The sequence below is a fragment of the Bufo bufo genome, chromosome 6 (genome assembly GCF_905171765.1).
Source record: "Bufo bufo chromosome 6, aBufBuf1.1, whole genome shotgun sequence".
NCBI lineage: Eukaryota > Metazoa > Chordata > Amphibia > Anura > Bufonidae > Bufo > Bufo bufo.
Window position 1 is genome coordinate 353,945,078 of NC_053394.1, and position 24,311 is coordinate 353,969,388.

The 24,311-nt window shown below is 40.9% G+C and overlaps 1 protein-coding gene across 1 annotated transcript in view; it reads right to left on the bottom strand.

Annotated features, from left to right (window-relative positions):
• The window catches only part of MGAT5B (alpha-1,6-mannosylglycoprotein 6-beta-N-acetylglucosaminyltransferase B), a 130,824-nt gene that overhangs the window by 104,249 nt on the left and 2,264 nt on the right, over positions 1-24,311 (bottom strand). Inside the window, exon 2 of the mRNA XM_040435824.1 lies at positions 337-467. Coding sequence (XP_040291758.1) covers positions 337-404 — 68 coding nt within the window. The 5' untranslated portion in view covers positions 405-467. The remainder of the gene's footprint in view (positions 1-336; positions 468-24,311) is intronic.

Sequence of the window (24,311 nt, forward strand, 5' to 3'; positions counted from 1 at the left end):
AGTTGAATCTGTTAGTGAAGGAATATATCTACAAAATTGCTCAACATTTTATAGAGATTTGTTCAAAAGTGGAGCTCTGCTACATTTGGGTTTTTACAAGCATGTAATATATATTCTTAGCAGCTGATCTGCACTCTGACTAGTAGTGAGGGACTCATGCAACCCCCCCCCCCCCCTCCATGATGTCCATACGGCCTAACAGTGTATACAGGCAGAGCTTTTCCTAATGGGACAAGCCCTTTAATGCACTGACCAGATATAAATGTTGTAATGCAACTGTAAAATTATTATACTTTTCAAGTCAACACAAATTCCAAACTTCCAAAATATGCTTACCGGAACGGCCTGAGTGTAAGAAAACATCTTCGCACCAAAACCTTCCCATCAGAGTTGACAGACAGCATCCTTATATCCGAATTTTACTCCACAGGTAAAACCACTTATCCAGGGTAGTCTGGTGCTCCACCCTATGAACAAATGCCAACATTGTTATTATGAGGCCAGAAGAGGTGCAGATGAATGAAGCATTCCAAGCATAAATACAAGTATATGACATATACTACCAGGCTCAGACTGGACCACAGGGGTACAGGGGAATCCCCCGGTGGGCCCCTGAGCAAAGTGGGCCCCTAGTCTCCCACCCCCTGCACAAGTGGCACATAACACAGTAGACTTACTGCACTTCATACATATATTCACTGTACAGCACCTCAACCAGCCGAGGTTCATATAAAAAACTTGTTAGATTATTTATTATATTTTAATGTATCCATATGGTGGGCCTCCAAAATAAATTTTACTGGTGGGCCCTAGGTACCCCAGTCCGGCACTGTATACTACTATACAGTTATGAAAGGGGTTCCTGGGCTTTCTTACTGTGTACTGACCTGTGGAGTAAAGATAGTCTGCCCAGTACTTCTGTCACACCGCCGATTGCACCACCTTCACTGTGCTCACATGATCACCAGGACTGGATGAAGGCTCTTCCGCTCAAATCTAAACCCAATGTGTTCCTTAGTCTTCTTGTTCAGCTCAGTAAGTCTGCTCAGTACTTTCTCAGCTGAACCGGAAGACTAAGGAACATTTTCAGTTGAGATTTGAGTGGAAGAGCCTTCATCCAGACCTGGTGATCATGTGAGCACAGTGGAGGCAGTGTGACAGATGGGTAAGTACTGAACAGACTATCTTCCCTCCACAGGTCAACACACAACAAGATTTTCACCAATGCCTTTAATCTAATGTGTATATCCAGCCTTAAGCAGTGACTTAGTGGTTCACCGCTAAAAGGGTTAATGCCCTATTGTAATGGGGTTCACTGCTAAAGTTTTTTCAAAATGTGAGAAAAGGCTTAATATAGGTGGAATATGCACTTTCAGTGGTAAAAGTGATTGATGTGACTTTATTATATATCTGTATTCCAAAAGGCAGTATAGGAAATAGTAAATTGGCAGACCTTAGAGACAATTGCCATGTGGTAGGCTGGTCCCACTCCTCCTGGCTAGGGACTTGTAGGCAAGAAGGCCAGAGAGAAGACATGTTAGTGATATGCTGGAAAGCAGGCCAAGAGAGAAGACACGTTCTGTTGTTGCTGGTGTGAGCCAGACAAGCTTTAGCTGAAGAAGAAAAGGAGAATCCTTCTCAAAGAAAACACCATCCCTGTGAGTGAAAAGCTGCCAGAAAAGCAACTGTACTAAGAATCGACCCATAAGGGAGAGAAGAACAAACTTCTTTAGAAGAACGAGAACTATTAAAGTGGGACACTACAATGACAAGAAGATCTGTGAAAGGTAACACATATTTATGGCTATAGACATTGGGCTTATTTTGCTTCCAGCACCCGCCACATTACTGAGATGGACTGGCCAAATATTGAAGGACTGCACTTCGCAGTTCGGCATTGCACTGATACTGAGCAAGAAACTGCACACCTTTGGTCAATTGGGTAAATTGCATTGTATAGGTAAAGAGAGACTAAGAGGGTACTGTTATCATTTTCACCCCTATTCACAGTGTTTGGGCATGTTGTACTCTGTGATATTTCTGAGAACTGTGCCCACTACTTGCACTGTGCCACTCATCATCCACAGGCCCCTGTTCTCCTACGCTGCACCCGGCTGCTTATCTAACATCAAGGGCTCCCCAGCCACCACCAGGAAGGGTGTCCAGCACTGAAATGGGGCCCTAGGTTGATGTTTGCAGGCCATCTGGTGAAAACTAGAGAAGGTAAAGACAAACACGTCACTGTCCACAGGCCACAGCTAATAATTTGGAAGAAATTAATGCGCATTATTTCGGCCGCATTACATAATGTTCAGGATGCAGCTTATTGGGTAGTGTCATCTGTATACTGACTGCTAATGTATTCATTTTGCACTTATCTCCTAGGTGTAAATCACAAGTGTACTTAGATTGAAGCAAGACTAGAACAGTATAAGAATGAGGCGTGAGAGCTTTCACTTAAGAGTTAACACAACATTAAAGACAGTTCGTAGAGTGCAGTCTTATAAACTGTGGAAACCATCTTCAAATACTTCAATCCCATCACATTCTCTTATTATAATAGTCTCACTTATTTTTTGCATGTGGATTTGAATTGAGGCGGACCGGTGTGCCTTGCCTGGTCTGACGAGAAATCACTCTGTCTACATCCATCACCTATACACCACCTCAAATTATCAGATTTGATGGCAAGGGAGAAAGGATAATGCCAACAGAATTAAATTGAGAAGAAAAGAATAAAGAGTGACTGCAATGACTTAATCACCCTAACCTGTAAAGTTTACTTGTCAAACAGCAGGCTCTGCACGGTGCACGGAGATGACATCCTTTATTACTGTGAAATAGCTATTTCCTCAATTTTCTGCTGGTTTGCCTGTTTTACGTCCATTTATTACTCTCCTACAAATAGAGATTTAAAGGGTTATCCAATTCAGAAATTCTGTTTTCATATACCCTATATGGTTTAAGGAGTTAAAGGGATTGTGTATCTGGCTATTTGTATTAAGATTATCTTTCTATATTTATATATAAATATATGAATACATAAATACATTATAAATAAGTTATAAATAAGTTATAAATACTTTATATATAAATATATACTGTATAATTTATATATACATATATTAAATAATATATATTAATATGTATAGATATGTAATATATATATATATATATATATATAAATATATTTATAAAGCGTACCTGTCATTTCAAATGACATTTCAAAATAAGCTGCCATACATGAGTGATAGCAATATATCCGACCATTACGTGACTTGTATCTGGCATTTTTTTTTTTTTGCAGTTTCCTCCTTTGAGGGCTGCATCTCTAATGCTCAGTTTCCTGTGAGCTGGTGGGTGGAGACTAGCTGTAATGATGTCTGCCTATTGACTACACGTGGAGACAGTAGATTCTGCCCCCTAAGTGTCACTCACAAAGAAACACTCAGAAACTCCATATCAGATGTTATCAAAAAGTACTGAGCAGTATAGATGATGTGAATAAAGGGCTTAGATATAACACTTACTATTAGATAATGAATTTGCTGGATCATGCCTGTCTTGCACTGTTTGTTTTTCTCTGCACTTTCACCCTTCTCCTCCCCCTCCCCTCTCCTTAGACTTCTGTGAGATGATGTAATCCCAGTAGCAGGCATCAAAAACAGAGCATGAGACAAAACACTGCAAAATAATAGCAATAATTCTTCATGTATACGATGAACTAGACACTAAGACAAATCAAATCTGCAATCTACAGACCTTTATACCTTACTGTAAGATCTAGACTATTATCCACCCCAAGTTATAAAACACCACTAACCTGATGTGATTCCGGCCTGCTTCCAATGGGTCATGACAACATGATTGTCGTATCTTTCCTGTATGATGCCCTCCTTTATGGCAGGTGGATACATATGGAATTAAGGGATCTATAGTAAAATTTACAATGAGGCCTTCTTTCATGTGGTGAATCACATGTCTTTCACTTTGGGGAAAGCATGTCCAGGGCTTATTTATACACCCACCAGTTAAGTCTGTGTGCAGTATGAATGTGCTATGAAAAGACATTATGGTGTGTATTATCACTGTACTATCCCTATACTATCACTGTGTTTATTATCCCTGTACTGTGACATCACTGTGTTTATTATCCCTGTGCTGTGACATCACTGTGTTTATTATCCCTGTGCTGTGACATCACTGTTTATTATCCCTGTGCTGTGACATCACTGTGTTTATTATCCCTGTGCTGTGACATCACTGTGTTTATTATCCCTGTGCTGTGACATCACTGCGTTTATTATCCCTGTGCTGTGACATCACTGTGTTTATTATCCCTGTGCTGTGACATCACTGTGTTTATTATCCCTGTGCTGTGACATCACTGTGTTTATTATCCCTGTGCTGTGACATCACTGTGTTTATTATCCCTGTGCTGTGACATCACTGTGTTTATTATCCCTGTGCTGTGATATAACTGTTTTTATTATCCCTGTGCTGTGACATCACTGTGTTTATTATCCCTGTGCTATGACATCACTGTGTTTATTATCCCTGTGCTGTGACATCACTGTGTTTATTATCCCTGTGCTGTGACATCACTGTGTTTATTATCCCTGTACTGTGACATCACTGTGTTTATTATACCTGTACTGTGACATCACTGTGTTTATTATCCCTGTGCTGTGACATCACTGTGTTTATTATACCTGTACTGTGACATCACTGTGTTTATTATTCTGTACTGTGACATCACTGTGTTTATTATCCTGTACTGTGACATCACTTTGTGCATTATCCCTGTGTTCTAACTTCACTGTGTTTAGTATCTCAACATTTAGGTTGGTAAAATCGAGGCAAACAAAACCACGCACTGGGAATACTCAGCCTACAAACACCCACTTATGGACGAGGTTATTTTATCCCCAACCATTTCGGGCCTGGGACTGTCCTCTGCAAACTCGGGACAGCTGGCAATTATGTTATCCCACTAGTATGACATTACTATGTGCATTATCTCTGTGCATTAAGCCAAAATAATCTGTGCTTTTCACATTCTCGACTTGCTACTGAAAGTGGTCATGGCATGCGTGGAGCCCTATTCCAAGTTTTGCTATGAGACCTCATAATTACGTCTTACGCCCCTGATGGGGCATTTCTGTTGTACAATTAGGCTTCACTTGCTATGGAATAGTTATGGTGTTAGTTATCAATGTTCCCTGTGACCCATATTTTTATAGCTTAAAAAGAGCTCTCCTTAGGCATTATTTCATTTGAACTGTTCACTGGAGCACCACACGTATATTGAAGTTAAACAGTTCAGCTGTATGCCCACTGATATATCAAAATTAGTTTTTCTATTGATTAAGAACTTCAACATTTTTGGAGAGCGGTCAGACCATCGAAAAATATCAGTTGTTATGGAAACGCAGTGGCTCTCATTATACGCTGTAGTGCACATTACTGCTAAGCGTGACATGGGTCATAGCAGCACACTGAAAATCTGAGGCTAATGTGCCAAATCCCTGTGATTCCTAAACAGCAGCACCGCAGTCTACATATCCTGCAGGTAAGCAGTTAAAACACTGCGGAAGAGAACAATGATTGCTTGTGATTGCCGTATTATGCTTAAGATGTAATGTCACTTGTTTAACCTGGCACTGCATGTTCATGGCGGAAAACTGGAACCTGTAGTAACCACAGTCGTTCCTGCAGTGAAGTCCAAATCTGGAACAAGTGTGATAGCTTCCTAACTCATACACAACTCATGGCCAGGCTAAATCCCTCTTAGGGCTCATTCACATGATCATATGAATGAATCCGTATCAGTTCCACAATTTTGCGGAATGGGAGCAGACCTATTAATTTCAATTCATTTCAATGGGGCTACAAAAAATGTGGACAACAAACCGTAATTCCGTTCCGTTGCCCTGCAAAAAAAAAAGAGAATGAACTATTCTAGTCCGCAATTGCAGGCAAGAAAAAGCATGTTCTATCATAGTGCCGGCCATGTGCGGTCCACAAAATGCGGAAAGCACACAGGCCGGTATCCGTGTTTTGCAGACTGCAAAACCCTGCGGCCGTCTGAATGAGCCCTTATACAGTAATGGAAGGCTGCGTCATCATAGTAGCCAAACAACAAAACTGATGGGAGTGCCAAATCCATTACATGATGTACACCAATGGCACCTGTAGCTGGCCAGCTAAGACCTGTCCTAGGTTGCTAAAATAGCTTGTGTGTTTATACAGCTAGACCTGCCAATAACCTTAATACAGTTGCTATGTTTGTGTGTTAAACACAAAAGCAGAGTTATTTACAGTGACTTCATGTTTGGATGTCATATAACTGTTATATATATTGTATTCACAGAAGCAGAAAAAATAATATGCCTTTAAGATTCATTATAAGGATGTGAGGTAAGCTCAATGACACAGCAGAAACAACAGAAAGCATAGAGTTAAACTGTTGTTGCTGGGCAGAAGTCTCGACCAATCACAGCCAGCCTCACACACAGCAAGAGTTTTCACCAATCACAGCCAGCCTCACACACAGCCTGTGTGGGAATTTCCCCTTGCAGGAGCTGCTGGAATCATTACACCAGAAAGAGAGAAGCTGAACAGACATTCACTCCACCAAGAGCTGTGTTTTATGGAAGCAGAGAGGCCAAAATAGGTATTTAAAACAGTTATATAATGTTCCTATTGTTAAAGTAGTGATTGGAACTGTATACTGAACCAGCTCCACTAATTGCAAACCACAAATTCAATTGCAAACCACAAGGTTCACAATTTCAACCATTTAAATTCCATATTGCAATCCAAATTGCATACAACCATACCAGATCATACTCAATCTGCAAATAGTTACAGCTAACTGCATACTGCAAATTGCGATCAAATTCAGCAAGTGAACTATTAGTTAGACCTCAGATATACCTCTCAGAGAGATCATAAAGTGCTTAAATAACTTAAAGAGAGTACAGATACTCAAGAGAGAAATATATCCAACATTTTATGTTGAATGACAAGATTGAACAGTTTAACCACCATCTTATGCATACCGCCATTTTGTGATATCTTTTCAACTCGTGTTATGTACATGGACTATCTGCTGCGGAGGCGGCAGTGTTATATATGAAGAAAAGTTGAAGTTAATAAAGAAGTTATTTCAAGCATTTGGTATGCTCTTTAAACCTACTGTTTCCATGGAACAGCGCTATAGGAATTACAGAGTAATAGACAGTCTGGTTAGACTAAAAGTCAGAGATATGAAAATTCTCCTAATGCCACAGCGCAAAAGGCCTGCCACAGTGGAACTATTACCCTCAGAGGGCGAAGTGATAGCGCTCCTCAACTTGCACAGTAAAGAGCGCATTAGAACAGCAGAGCGCCAGCATATACCGCCGCGCAGCAACTGTTCCCTGAGTGAGCAAGCAATGACACCTCAGCGGAGTTACCATAGAGGCCATAGAACGTGTGCATTAGTCAAACTGCAGCCGACTCTTAAAGTGGCAGAACAGCAAAGGAAAAATAGTCAGAGAAAGAGCGCCAACCCTCCTGCGATCCCTAAAGAGAGAAATAGACGCATGGTGGGAGGCCAAAGTCCAGAGCTAGAGTGCTCGCACCGCTATCCACGGAGAGACCGTGTACTGCAGCCAGCTAGTTTCGCACCACTAGGCCCAAAGCCTGCAGCAGCGTATCCAAGCCAGCGCATCGCAAGTTTGCACAGAGTATCGCAAGTCTGCACAGAGCATCGCAAGTCAGCACAGAGCATCGTAAGTCATCATAGAGCATTCCAAGTCATCACAAAGCATCGCAAGTCAGCGCAAGGATCACAACACATCAAGAAAAGACACGTCTCCTTTAAGACTGACATTTGTTCCTGCTCTTCAGAATAAGGTCAGAGCTTTCCTTTTATTACTTATCATTGCATATAGGCTTTGGAATAAAGAGACATTTTTTGTGTTCAGAAATAAGAGACTGTAAAGTAAAAACAAAGGACAGTGTGTAGTATATGGACTCTAAAGCATTTAAAGTGAAAGTCATTTTGCCTGCATTTATCGCTGTTACATTTAAAGTGAAAGTTATTTATTTCTGCATTTGTCAATATTACATTTAAAGTGAAAGGCATCTTATTATTTGTATTGATTGTCAGTATTGCATTTAAAGTAAAATGTTTGAGCCTAGTATTACCATGCCACTGTTAGAGGATACAAAGATAGATAGATAGAGTAGAACAGGCATCCTCAAACTGCAGCCCTCCAGCTGTTGTAAAACTACAACTCCCACAATGCCCTGCTGTAGGCTGATACCTGTAGGCTGTTCGGGCATGCTGGGAGTTGTAGTTTTGTAACAGTTGGAGGGCCGCAGTTTGAGGATGCCTGGAGTAGAAGTTGAAGAGCATGGGAACCTGTCTGAGGTAGAAGAGTCTGATGCAGCATTAGTCTTGCCTCAAACCAATATAGCCCAAGCATATGAGCTAAGACGTTCATCACATGCCAGAAAACAGACCCCACAGATGCTGGAAAATCTGGAGAAAAAGTTTTGCCCGAATGTATGATAAGTGGAAATTATACATTAGAGGCATTCGTGGAAAGCTAAAACAAGAAAGTATAAAAAGGAACTTGAGTGATATGGTAGAGACGGTAGAAGAATCTGAACTTATGGCAGCATACTGTATGTTAACCTGCGGTCGTTTACGACATCTTCCCAGGATATTGTAAGGAACATGGACACATGTACTGCAGTCACTAAAGATTTAGTAAAGCTCATGAGAGAACGTTCATCTGCAGCTAACTATGATGAAGTTAAAGCAAGAAGTAGAATGAATGAGCTTTTTATGAGAGGCTATGCTAGGTCCTTAGGTGGAACCACAATCTCAAGTGTAACTTCCTTCACTAGCAGAAGTTTCACCCACATATCAGAGTCCTCAAGTACTTCAGCCAAAAGAAAGGAATTTGCTGAGCAACTTGCTGTCAAGAGAGCAGAAATTGAGATGGAAGCTGCCATTGAGACACAGCGCTGTCAAATGGAAGCACAGCGCCATCAAATGGAAGCTGTAATGGAGGCACAGGGCCATCAAATGGAAGCTGAAATGAAGGCACAGCGCCATCAAATGGAAGCACAGCACCAACAGATGAAAAGTCTGGAAAGGCAGAAAGAAGTTAAGATCATAGAAGCCAGACTCAGAGTACACGAAGAGGATATGAATCAGAGTAGTCATAGGTTAAAATCTGTACTAAGTGAAGAGGCAGACTTCTACTTTCATACATACTCCCAAGAGAATGGAAGGAAATCTCCAGCACTTAGTGAGGAAATAAGTCTTTATCCTTTCATCCCTGCTCAGAAAGACAAAGAGAGGCCTAATCCAGCGTCAGGATATACCCTCTATCTCTACCAGAAAAGATAAAGAAAGGGACTCACCTAATTCAGAACTAAGTAAGAAAATAGAACCGGCTGATTCTATTCCTAGATGTCACGCCAATGCTCAGGAGAGTGTTACAACTATTGTCCCAGCAAGACAACAGAGAACAGTCTTAGCTAGACTTCCCGTTCCGGAACCTACTGTATTTTCAGGAGACATACTGAAGATCATAGAGTGGAAGGCAAGTTTTGAAATGATCATTGAGCATCATTGCTTCAGTCCAGTCAACAAGTTATTCTACCTTCAGAGATATGTTGGTGGAGAAGCCAAGGAAGTTCTTGAAGGTAACTTCTATAGAAAAGACGAAGAAGCCTACAAGCAAGCTTGGGAAAAATTTAATGTAAGATATGGTCATCCATTCTTAGTACAAATAGCCTTTAGAGAGAAACTGAATAACTGACCTAAAATTGGTCCTAAAGAACATTTCAGACTCCAAACGTATGGTGACTTCCTGCAAGCATGCAGCAATGTCATCCCACATGTTCAAGGACTGGAAGTACTAAACGACTACCTAGAAAACCACAGGATGCTAACTAAGCTACCTGAAGAAGTGGCTTCTAGATGGAATCGCTATGTGAGTAAACAGATCTAGGTAAGAACTTCCCAAGTTTTAAAGAGTTCTCTGAGTTCGTCAATGAGGAAGCACGGATAGCATGTAGTCCAGTAACATCATCTTGCGTCTTAAAATCCTTAGAAGAAAGGCCTGTGAGAGATATAAGATCTACCTCCAGTTTATACAAAAGACTATATACATCGAGATCGCATACCTACCTGTGAAACAGCCAATAAATGGGAGCACCTATCTGTCATATCTCATGAAATGTCCCCGCTGAAGGAGTTTCGTGTTGGACTGTTGATAGGTTACGATTGTCCCAAAGCCTTGGTACCACGAAAGGTAATCACAGTAGGAAAGGCTGAACCCTACGCTGTTCAAACTGATCTAGGATAGGGTGTTGTTGGAGGAAAACAGCAGATCGCAAACTCAAGACAGGTGACAGGATTGTGTCATCGAATATCTGTCCAATAGTTACCAACTGTAAGTCCAGCAAAAGTACTCAAGATCCTTGAATCCGAGTTTGCAGACATACAGTAAGTTCTAAAGAAAAGAGTGTATCCGAAGAAGACATAAAGTTCGTACACACTCTAGAAGAAAGTATTCAACAGAATCAACAAGGTCATCTTGAAATGCCCTTACCCTTTAGAGAACAACCTCGTCTGCCAAATAACAGAAATCTTGCCCTAGCAAGATTGAAATGCTTGAAGAAAAGGATGGGAAGATATCCCAAACTCAAGAATGATTAATTGAAATCCATGGAAGGTATCCTCAAAAAAGGACATGCAGAGAAAGTTAATAACCAACCTAAAGAAGAAGTGTGGTACATCCCACATCAAGGTGTTTACCACTCAAAGAAACCAGATAAGATTAGAGTAGTATTTGATTACTCAGCAAAGTACGATGGTGTTGCATTGAACGATCATCTACTAAAATGACCAGATCTGACCAACACTCTGCCTGGAGTACTCTGTAGATTCAAAAAGTATCCTGTAGCGGTCATGTATGACGTTGAAAAGATATTCTACCAGTTTCATGTGAAGAATGAAGATAGAGACTTCCTGAGGTTTCTATGGTAGGAGGACGGAGATACAGATTCGGAGCCAGCAGAATACAGAATCAAAGTACACTTGTTTGGAGCACCATCGTCTCCAGGTTGCGCCAATTATGGTATGAAGTACCTGGCCAATCAGAATGAAAAGGATTGCCCATCAGCAGCAAATTTTCTGAAGAAAAACTTTTATGTAGATGATGGTCTCATAAGTCTAAAGTCCACAGAATCTGCAATCAAACTAGTGAAAGAAAGCCAAGAGTTATGTGCAAGAGGAAACCTGCGCCTTCATAAATTTATCTCAAACAACAGAGTGGTACTGGAATCCATCAGTGACTCTGAAAATGCATCATCAATAAAGAATGTAGATCTCAATTATGATCATCTTCCAGTCCAGAATGTACTTGGATTGGGATGGAATGTAGAGAATGACAAGTTCTTCTTTGAAGTATCTATTGAAGAGAAAATTGCAACTAGATGCACCATTCTTTCCGCAGTGGCTTCTATATTTGATCCATTGGGATTATTGGCCCCAGTGATCCTCAAAGCAAAAAAAATACTACAAGAATTATGCAGACAGAAGTTGGGATGGGACGAGCTCATACCTAAAAATTTGAGGCCAAGGTAGGAGAGAGAAGTTTGGGTACCCAGATGTTTTGTATTTCATGATTTCGGAAAGTACAAGAAAATAGAACTTCATCATTTTTCAGATGCCAGTTATGGTTATGGTCAGTTCTTCTACATCAGAGTAATAGGAGAAGAAAAGATACACTGTGCCCTGGTTATGGGGAAGGCCAAAGTTGCACCTACCAGTATTCAGACAATACCAAGACTTGAACTGACAGCAGCTCTTGTTTCAGCATCAGTAAGCACGTTTCTGAGAGAAGAATTGGAGTTAAAAGTAAATGAAGAATATTTTTGGACAGACTCACAAGTTGTCCTAGGATACATAAACAACAAAGCTCGAAGATTCCATATCTTTTTCGCCAAAAGAGTTGAGAAAATTCAGGAAATAACAAATCCAGAACATTGGCATCACATTGACACAAAACATAACCCAGCAGATCAGGCTTCAAGAGGCCTGAATGTAACAGAATTGAAAAATTCAAATTGGTTCACAGGCCCAGAGTTCCTTTGGGAAAAGGAAATCATGCCCAGTAAAGGTTACACAGAATTGTCTATGGGTGATCCAGAAGTAAAAGTTGTACAAACATTGAGCACTGCTGCTAAGTGTGAAGATGACATACTTGAAAGACTAGCCAGATTTTCAAAATGGAATACGGTCATAAACGTAGTAGCTCGAACTCAACATTTGGAAAAGGGAATCAGAAAGAAGGAATTGTTGAATGTACAAGAAAGAATGAAAGCTGAAGAAACAGTCATAAGACTCATTCAACAGAGATTCTACAGTGAAGATTTGAAGAGACTTAGTCAAGAACCTAAAAGGCTTCCAAACAACCACCCATTGCACAAGATTAATCTTGTTCTGCAGGATGGTATACTGAAGGTGGGAGGGAGACTGGAAAATGCATCGTTACCTAGCAGAGTGAAGCATCCAGCAATTCTACCCAAAAACTCTACCTTCACAAGATTGATTATTGATCACTACCACACAAAATCCTTGCATCAAGGAAGAAGCTTTACCCAAAGTTGTTTGAGAGAAGGTGGTTACTGGATAATGAAAGGAAGCAAAGTTATAGCAAAGTATATAAGTAAATGTGTAGTCTGCAGAAAGACACGTAGACCTGCCGAAGAACAAAGAATGGTAGATTTACCGGCAGATCGTGTAAATCACCACACATCACCACCATTTCTTTATAGCGAAATGGATTGTTTTGGCCCATTCATCACCAAACAGAACTGCAAGGAGTACAAAAGATATGGACTAATATTTACATGTCTAAGCTCCAGAGCAATTCACCTGGAAATGTTAGAAGATATGTCAACTGATGCATTCATTATCAACGCCTTGAGATGTTTCATAGTCATTGTACTGTCAGAGAGCTTAGATCTGACCAAGGATCTAATTTTGTCAGTGCGAAGAATGAATTGAAGAAAGCTCTAAAAGAGATCGATAAAGAAAAAGTAACTGAGTATTTGTTAAAGAAACAGTGTGATTTGCACATGAATGCTCCACAAAAAAGCCATGCAAGAGGAGTTTGGGAAAGAAAAATCAGAACTGTAAGAAATGTATTAAGTTCAGTGTTGAAAAAGAACGTCGGAAGAATAGATGATGCTTCACTTAGGACCCTATTCTATGAAGTAATGTCTATTGTTAACAGTCGTCCACTTACAGTTGATAACATCAACAATCAAACAAGTTTGGACCCTTTAACTCCCAACTATCTACTTCACCTTAAGTCTGATTACATACAGCCATCACCTGGCAAGTTTACCAAAGAGGATTTATATGCCAAAAGGAGATGGCGAAAAGTTCAATATCTATCAGAACAGTTTTGGAATAGATGGAGGAAAGAATACTTAGCCAAAAGGAGATGGCGAAAAGTTCAATATCTATCAGAACAGTTTTGGAATAGATGGAGGAAAGAATACTTAGCCAATCTGATGCTAAGAAGTAAATGGCAAACATCCAGAAGAAATGTCCAAGTTGGTGACATAGTGTTATTGAAAGAAGAAGATTTACTTAGAACTCAGTGGAAATTGGCCAAAGTTCTAGAAGTTCAAAAGGATGAAAACAAACTAGTAAGAAGAGTGTTTTTACAAATAGGAGACTCAAAACTTGACAAAAAAGGAAAACGTCTCACTACTCCACTCAAGTTGGAACGTCCTATACAGAAGTTAGTTGTTCTACTTGACACTTGGAAGTTGAGAACCTGATGGAAAATTCCTCAAATTCAAGTCCTACCACTACGAACATAGAAATATAGGTAATTTTGGTGGGAGTGTAGCTGGCCAGCTAAGACCTATCCTAGGTTGCTATTATAGCTTGTGTGTTTATACAGCTATACCGGCCAATAACCTTAATGCAGTTCTTATGTTTGTGTGTTAAAGACAAAAGCAGAGTTATTTACAGTGACTTCATGTTTGGATGTCATATAACTGTTATATATATTGTGTTCACAGAAGTAGAAAAGATAATATGCCTTTAAGATTCAATATATGGATGTGAGGTAAGCTCAATGACACAGCAGAAACAACAGAAAGCATAGAGTTAAACTGATTTTGCTGGGCAGGAGTCTCAACTAATCACAGCCAGCCTCACACACAGCAAGAGTTTTCACCAATCACAGCCAGCCTCACACACAGCCTGTGTGGGAAATTCCCCTAGCAGGAGCTGCTGGAATCATTACACCAGAAAGAGAGAAGCTGAACAGACATTCACTCCACCAAGAGCTGTTTTTTACGGAAGCAGAGAGGCCAAAATAGGTATTTAAAACAGTTATATAATGTTCCTATTGTTAATGTAGTGATTGGAACTGTATACTGAACCAGTTATATGTGTGTTTACTTACAGTTCCACTAATTGCAAACCACAAATTCAATTGCAAACCACAAAGTTCACAATTGAAACCATTCAAATTCCATATTGCAATCCAAATTGCATACAACCAGACCAGATCATACTCAACCAATCTGCAAATAGTTACTGCTAACTGCATACTGCAAATTGCGACCAAATTGAGCAAGTGAACTATTAGTTAGACCTCAGATATACCTCTCAGAGAGATCATAAAGGGTTTAAATAACTTAAAGTGAGAGTACAGATACTCAAGAGAGAAATATATCCACCATTTAATGTTGAATGACAAGATTGAACAGTTTAACCACCATCTTATGCATACCGCCATTTTGTGATATCTTTTCAACACGTTTTATGTACATGGACTATCTGCTGCGGAGGCGGCAGTGTCATATATGAAGAAAATTTGAAGTTAATAAAGAAGTTATTTCAAGCATTTGGTATGCTCTTTAAGCCTACTGTTTCCATAGAACGGCGCTAGAGGAATTACTGAGTAATAGACAGTCTGGTTAGACTAAAAGTTAGAGATATCAGAATTCTTCTAATGCCACAGCGCAAAAGGCAGTTCATAGTGCTGCGCCTGCCACAGCACCCGATGGACCTCTCTGACTTGTCCATCATTTTGCTGGAAAAATGACGTTGCATGCCACGCTATTTTTATTGAATTTATGATGGAGCGCCCAACACAGATGTTAACGGAGCCAAACACAGAAGTATTCTCACCACGGGATATCTCATAAATTTTCCAAAGTTGCAGCTACATTACCACCCCTGGAACCAGCACATATCTGAAGAACAGGACCATGAATGGAGAGGTGGCTTTACATGCGCATCACTCTCTACTTTCATGGGAGTTCTGAAAATGGCCAACTAAGGAGGTTCTGCTATTTTCAGAACTCCCAGAGAGGTAGATGGTGAGAGCTGTACATGTGCAACCACCTCTCCATCCACTGCAGTATGAAACGGGGTCCCATTCGCGAGAACCTGCACCTATTGGAAATTTAGGGCATATCCACAGGGTATAGTATAAAGGCCCAGACAGGAATACCCCTTTAAGCAGGGTTTGCCATTTTATAAATAAATAAAGTGGTTGTCCTGAGTTTTTAAAATCTTGCATAAGGGCATGAAATTGTAAAAAAAAAGAAAGAAAACCTGTACTTATGCATTAAATCCACCGCCACTCCAATGTTTTAGCTCCAGTGGTCGCTGCCGGTCCTGAGTTGCTGCTGCAGCAAGCACTATGCCATACATGCCAGCATCACTGCTGAGGCCATATGTAATGTCATCAATAAAAGATCAGGGGTTATTTATTTTATTTTATACCATTTCATGCCGTTACCCAAGTTTCTTAAAATCCCAGACGACCCCTTTAATTATATAACAAGGTAGTATACATTGTGAATGGAAACATGTACATTGAAAACCTATCCTGATCATGTTCATCTGACATTGTGTAGCGGCCATGCCGGAGTATTGCAGCTCAGTTCACAGTTAATGGAAGCTAAGCTGCAGTACACTGGTACTGGAAACTGGTTCCAGCAGCTGCTTGACATAGCTGATTAATGGGGGGTGGGGGGGGGGAATGGAGTTAGACCCCCACTGATCTGAAATTGATGACCTATGTTACGGATCAGTGATCAATATCTAAGTCCTAGAAAATCAGTTTAATGCATCTACAGGTTTGGGGTTTCCATCATGGTTAAGTGTTTTTGTTTGTCACCATTTGACAAGTTTCCGCCAGGATCTGTTTTTATCAACAGGACAGAGAATCAGAGACTCTCTCATTTTCCTGTCCTATTGAGGAAGATCCTGACAGATCAGTTTTGTCAGTCACACTGGCAATTAGAGTAGTCGACTCCACTTTTCTGTAGCTCACTTGTCAGCTTTGCTGTATAGATAGGGGTAGGTGGAGCAGAGTTCTCTCGGTATTATTAGCGGGAGGGAGAAAAAAAAAGCAGGATAGAAACCCTATCCACTAGAGATCTCTAACCTTTCATACCTTGTGGGCCACAGTAAATTTTCCGTAATGGTCAGTGGGTGGCCACATAGAAGATCACGATCACACCATTCAATTTGCACATAAATATCTCAGTTCAAAATTTGACCCTCTGGTATTCCACCACCAAATACAACACTGTTCAGGTGTAGGATATGTCTGAAATATTGTTAATGTGGATGTCATATTGTAGTACGCACATAGGGTCACACAGTAAGGGTTGCAAGTCACATATGGCTCTCGAGACACTGGCTGTGGACCACTGCTATACACTATACACACAAATAAGGCTCTGTCACTCCCTCGTTTGTAGGGGTTTGTACTACTATAGCTACTATAAAGTAGGGTCCACGGGATAATAACAATAGCATGCTTCTCACCAGACATTACTCCGGTGGCTCTGACTGGTCTCCTTATATACAGTTTATAGCTGAACTGAAACCTTCTAGTGGCAGTGATGGAGAGGAGAATCACAGCCTTAACAGAAACACACTTTCTGTCCATCATAGACTTGTATAGAGCTTCCATGCAAGTCTTTGGGAAATAATAAGCAGTTTTTGCAGACATAAACAAGTCTTCAGACATATACAACAGAACTAACCCAGACAGTCAAAAGGCCAGTGTGTCTGTTTTTTTCCCTCCAAAACTTTGCATAGGTAGAAAGTCATTAAGTCATAAATTATTGGGAGGGCACTATGGGATTTTGGTACCACATGTAATAATAATCATAAATCATTCAGCAGGTGGGACAGTGTTATTAATGGGGATTGAGGGGATTGTAGGATGCACCAGGGTCACCTCTTGCTCCCTCAGCCAATCAACTGAATATGCAGGGGCATAGCTATAGGGTTTTCAGCATTCGCAATTGCAAACAGGACCCTAAGCCAGTGGTGCACCTCCAATTACCATATATTTTGCTTTATAGGACAGCCTTTGTACCCCCAGAAGTGGGGGGAAATGTCAGTGCTTCTTATAAAGCGAATACTAGTGAGTGCTTCCATTATGGTATGTAGGAGATGCAGGGAGCAGAGAGTGAAGCTCGTTACTTACCCCTCCCCGGTCTTCTCTGGGCCCACGCTGCACTGTCCCCACTGCATACAGCGCCAGGACATAGTGCACGCACTATGACCTGATGTATTCAGTTAGGTCATAGTGCAGCGTAGGTCCCGAGAAAACCAGGGAGCATGACTGCAGGGGAGAATGCTGGACCTGCAGAGTAGCAGCAAAGCAGAAGAGGTATGTTAATTTATTTATTTGGGGTCTGATCTGAGGTCTGATATGGGGAGTCTAACATGGAGGTCTGATGGGAGTCATGTCTGAAGTTTGATATGGGGGTCAGATCTGAGGTTTGATATGGGGGTAAGATCTGAGGTTTTATATGGGGGTCTGATCTGAGGATCTGATATGGGGTCTGATCTGTGGATCTGACATGGGGGTCTGATTTGAGGATCTAATATGGAGGTCTGATTTGAGGATCTGATATAAGGGTCTGATCTGAGGTCTTCAGGTCTGATATAGGGTTCTGATATGGGGGTCTAATCTAAGCATCTGATATGGGAGTCTGATTTGAGGTCTGATATGAGGGTCTAATTTGAGGTCTAATATGGGGTCCGATCTGAGGTGTGATATGGGGGTCTGATATAGGGGTCTGATCTGAAAGGTAAGGGGTTATGTAAGGGGGTATTTTTTCTGCTGGTGGGCATTATAAGGGACTATTTTTGTACTGGTGCACATTATAAGGGGATATTTTGTACTGGCACACATTATAAGGGGGTATTTTCTGTATTGCACACATTATAACGTTTTTTTGTACTGGCGCACATTATAAGGGGGCATTTTTGTACTGACACATTAGGGGGCATTTTTGTACTGGCACACATTATAATGTGAATTATTACTACTGGGGGACTATGGGGAACATAATTACTAGTATGGGCACAATGGGCGCATTATTACTATTGGGGGTACTGTTATCTCTATGCACTCTGGCAGATAATTATTTCTTTTGGTGGGCCTTTGGGGGGCACTATTACGGTGGAGGCACCCTCGCACAACTTATTAACACAATTATTTTTGTGGGCCATTATGTTTACACTAGTAGTGTTAGGTACACTACTTTCGGGGCTCAGTTATTTTTAAAGGCACTGTGTGCCAATAATTATTAAAGGGGCCACCATCTGCACGGTACTTTTATTTTCAGCTGGAATATTTCTGCAGTATAGTGTTGGGGAGAACAGTAGGCATTGTATTGGGGGTGGCAGGATTGGGTGTTGAGAAGGTGTGGAGGATGATGGAAAAGTAGGAAACTAAGATGTCTGCAGAGACAAGAGATGGCTAAAAGAAATCATCATGGCGGTCTGGTCTGAATGGAGAAGCTAAGGAAAGAAAACATCTACATCAGAGGATACATTACTGGATGTAAGAATTACAGTATGTAATGTTTTCCAAATATGTATTTAACAGTGGGGCTGAAGGGAAGGGGTTAGGATGAAAGTTTGGCATGGGTGCCATTTAAATTTTTGCTAAAGGGCGGCAGAAAGGTTAGGTGCTTCCCTGTCCCTTGCCACAAAGCACTGAGGAAGGTTGGGGCCCAAGCCGATCTCTTGCACCAGGGTCCATAAGCCTTGAACTACTCCCCTGGGGACAGGGGGGGTTATACAAATTGTGTCTCAGTAGATTACGACTCCTGCGGTAGACTGCATGCTACAGTGGTACTGACATTTCTCTGTCAATTCCCTCGCATTCATTATATACAGACATTACAGAAAGGAAGTGGGTCTCCACCAACCTCAAGGACGTTTTTAATTATAAAAAATAGCTAGCCGCAGCGTTAAGACGTACTATGTATTTTCTACATAGTAAATTCAATTATTGTAACTAAATGAAATACATAAGAAATATCCTTTACGATAAATTATAATGGAAATACGGATGGAAAGTGCTGCTTATATAAAATGTGTTCCCCGTTACAGCAGAATGGCCGTAATAGCGTACAAATTTATTGTCCTTACTGGATATTAGACCAATCACACATGGCTTGACAAGAGGAAATGAACTTGGTCTTTTTTTTGCTACTTATAAATAATATGTGCCCCCAAACAACAGCTAAACAGCCATAATACAGATTTATGATAGACAACCCTATATAGCTTGCCAGAAGATGCTACTACAGACGATAAACTATACAGATACAGCTGACGCCACACAGATACAAGCTGCTATTACAACCTTATGTTCCATTCTACATAGACACACGATAACGCACCTTGTAAATGCTGACTAAGTACTACGTAAACTAGACATACTGGGATAGATTTGCTAATCCTGTCTAATTTTTTGATCATTTAAACTGAGACTAAACAGTCTAAAAATGCTCCAAAATGGCTGGTGCTGTATTATGATAAATCTGGCACACTCTAGTTAAAATTCAAACCACGTATTAGTTGGCTCAAATTTTGAGTTGAAATATTGGCACATTTTTTGGCACTGCACTTTCACACAATTTCATTTAATTTAATAGAGGATGGTGTAGCTAGGAAATTTCTAAATCACTTCATTTAAAAAATATGACTGCATCCACCTGAAAAAAGCAGTAAAGTAATGACCACTAGGAGTCTCACTTCCAACTAAATTGCAGTCCACTGCCTGTTGTTAAGCAATATCCATACCTTGTAACAGAGACTTAGAAGATGGCAGAGAGGAAGTGGGGACATGTCAGAGCTAGCTGAGATCCTGAGCCTGATAAAAGAACCACTTCAGGATATAACAGGAGCCTCCTGCCTATCTGTAAGTGAGATTTATCCCTCCTTATCTGTTCTGTGAGCTCCAAACAAACATAATGGTCACTGCATGCAGTGCTGACAGAAGGGAGACACCACATGCTACTGAATGAAATGTATCTAGCTGTGCAGATGAAACAGGGAATAATATGGCTGAAAAAAAACATTAAGGAAGCCCAAACATAACTGTTACTTCACAGTTATGATTGTACAAAGAAGCACAGCCATAATGCAAACTTTAAAAAAAACTACTTAGGTATGCTTTAAGAAACTACCCTTTACAATAGGCCCCACCCCCCATGGCTAAGCCAAATCCCCTTCTACTGTTAAAAAAAGTGTCTAAATCACTTCATAAATGTGGTGCAAAGCATGAAAAGCACTGACAAATGAAGTGAATCACATTAAAAAGGCTTTCCAGGATTAGATACTGATGGTCTATCTTCAAGATAGGTCATCAATATGAAATTGGTGGGGGTCCAACTGCTGCTTTAAGCAGCTTCTGGTGCCAGAAACTACACAGTGGATGGACCCTTGTGTTTCAAGCTACGCCCACTGCATAGTTTCTAGCGCCAGTGGCTGCCTGACACAGCTGATTCGTGTCAGCATGTAAACAGTCAGTTCTTGAAGTTGACGTGTTGGAAGTAGATTAACATGTGTGCTGTCTATGGTCTCCACAGGTCACTAGCATCTCTATTGACTTTAATGTGTGCATTCACACATCAATGGTTTACCATGGACCACGAGTCTTAGGTGACACCATGGAAGCATGCTCTATTTTGTCCGTGATTAGGGAACTTCCATGCACATTATAGTCTATGGGTCAGTCAAAACCATGGATACAATGCGGATGCTACAGTATCTGTGTTTGGTCCATGGTTTTCATGGATAGATGCTAGAAGGTGAAACTTTTCACCTTTGAATTGTCCGTGAAACTGATGACACAGACTGAAAATCACAGAACCACAGATAGATCACGGACAGTGTCATGGATGAAACATGGTAGGAATGCTGAAATAAGGGGCACACCAATGAAAAAGAGTGCCAACCACGGTACTAAAAGACGACCATATAGAAAACAGAAAAATAAATAACGCATGCAAGGCTGCACCTCTATTAATAAAAATATAATTTATTAAACACAATAGCACAAAATCTCAGAGAGATAAAAACATAAGACCTAAGATACATAAGATAAAAATTGCAGATACTTATCATAGTATACAAATCGGCAAGCATGGTATCTAGGGTAGACACGCCCCACGCATATCGCCAGGTACAACTGGCTTCCTCAGGGTTCCTTTGTGGACCCCTGAGGAAGCCAGTTGTAGACACCATGCTCGCCGATTTGAATACTATGATAAGTATCTGCAATTTTTTATGCCTTTTGATGTCCTATTTATTATGTATTGTACATTATCACGGCTGAGCCCATGTATGTTTCCATTTAGAAACTGGTGTTTATATGGTAGTGTGGTGGACATATATTTAGTCCACACACATTGTTTTCATTGTATACAATGTTTGTATCTCTCTGAGTTTTTGTGCTTTTGTGTTTAATAAATTATATTTTTATTAATAGAGGTGCAGCCTTGCATGCGGTAATTCTTTTCTGTTTTCTATATGGATGAAATACGGACCATGCAGTCCCAGACATGGACGTGTGAATGAGGCCTAAGGATCTGAGCGACTTTGTCAAAGGACAAACTATGATGACTAGACGAATGGGTCAGAGCCTCTCCAAAACGGCAGGTCTCGTGGGTTCTCAGTATACTGTGGTTAGTAACTACTAGAAGTGGTCCAAGGAACAACAACTGGTGAAGTAAGTCGGGGGTTAGGATAACTAATGTGTATGGAATGAGAAGGCTAGCCTGTCACACAAAATCACACAAAAAAGCTACTGTAGCACAATTAGCTGAAAACAATAATTCTGAGTATGATAGAAATGTGTAAAAGCGTACAGTATATTACAGCCCTCAGCAAATAAGGCTGCATAGATAGTAACCAGTACAGTGTAGAACACAATATTAGGCAGGCGGTCTGAAAGTAATGGCTGATATGTGGATATTGTATACTAACCCTCCACAACATGAGCTATACATGTTCCAACACATGCTGTACTACCAACGCACTCAGTGAATATGGAGCAGTAGAGATCACCACATGGAGGTAAAAGAAGTGGTTATGGATGTGAAATGAGCTCTGGACGCCTGGCTTTGCCTAATACTCTCATTATAAGAGTTCATTATTGTTGCTCTGGCCTAACAGCTATTTACTTCCCTACTCATTATAGCAGGGAGAGAAATCCCCCAGGCATGGGCAAAACTATAGCCATAGCACTTGTTATGAGGCCTGGAGGTTGAGGAACTTCAGTCAGGTGCAAGAACATTTTTGCTATAATGTGTTTTTTTCTGATATATGGTGCTATTATACATACCTTTATTATGGCTATTTATGCTACTGTTTTCATTTTCTTACACTAGGTGGTGGGGGCCCCATCCTATTTGCTATGGGGCCGCAATGAATTATAGTTACTCCTTCCAAGACTTCATGTCATTTCAAAATTTCAGTGTCTTGTAGGTCTCTCCATGGTTCAGGTTTTTCAGTTCTTTTGCTCCTTTTCTACCATTTGTCATTCCCAATAACCATCTATGGGTATAGAGCTGAACACATGGGTTACTAGATGGCCACTAGCACATCCGCAATATCCAGTCCCCATAGCTCTGTGTGCTTTTATTGTGTATAAAAACCAATTTGATACATATGCAAATTAACCTGAGATGAGTCAGAGCTTGAAAATAAGACTCTTCTCTGGTCTCACTAGTAAGATATGACTCTTTTATGTTAATTTGCATATGTATCAAATCGTTTTTTTTACACAATAAAAGCACACAGAGCTATGGGGACTGGGTATTGCGGATGTGCTAGTGGCCATCTAGCAACCCGTATCCTCAGCTCTATTCCACAAAATCCCGGTGACAGGTTTCCTTTAAGACTGCATTCAAGCAGGGGCGCACCGCCAATGGGGCGAGATGAGGCAACTGCCTCAGGTGGCAACACATAGGGCAAATGGGGGCGACAGCAAAGCTGTAGCAATGAGTCATCTCTCTATCTCTCTTTTCAACTGTATTGGTGTCCTCAGGATGGCAATACAGTTGAATATTGCGGCAGAGCACAGGAGCGATATCTCCCTGCCCCGCATACAAGATAACTAATGCTTCCTGCCAGATTAGTTGGGGTCTGAGTGTAAAGCCCCAGGCCTTCCACCATCTAAGCCAAAGATTTAGTTTGATACCTTGGTTTTGCATCTAAATAAATTCCCTGTCCGAGAGTGAGTTGCTTGTTTGCACCTCCTCTGGCAGCCTGCATCTGGGGCACATGTCCTGCAGCCTTCCCCTTAGTGATGCACCTACCTACATGTTAACTTTATTAGATGCCTAGAGGTGCACAACCTCTGTCTCGTAGGCCACATGCAACCCTCACTGCTGTTCCGTGCGACACTGAATTAAATTTAGCAAATTTCTGGTGCAGTTTGGCAACATTAGTTTTAGAAAAATCCATTGTGCCTAGTTTGCCTAAAGGGGATGGAAAGGGGTGTAGCAGGAAAGGGGTGTGGCTTAGTAAGAAAATGGGGGTGGCCTGAGGGGCATCATTTTGTACTAAAATTGCACCACAATTCTGGCATAAAATTCAGGTGAAAAGTTGGCCAATCAACAGTTGTTATAGCGTCAGACAAAATTTTCTATGCCTGCACCACATTCATCTTCTAGCCTGAGCCCCTATGATAAATGTGGTGCAGGTCTAGACAGCCTAAGGCCCCTTTCTGCGCGGGTGCAATGTGTGACGTGAACGCATAGCACCCGCACTGAATCCTGACCCATTCATTTCAATGGGTCTGTGTACATGAGCGTTATTTTTCACACATCAGTTCTGCGTCGCATTAGAATCGCAGCATGTTCTATATTCTGCGTTTTTCACGAAGCCCTGGCCCCATAGATGTGAATGGGGCTTCAGTGAAAAACGCATT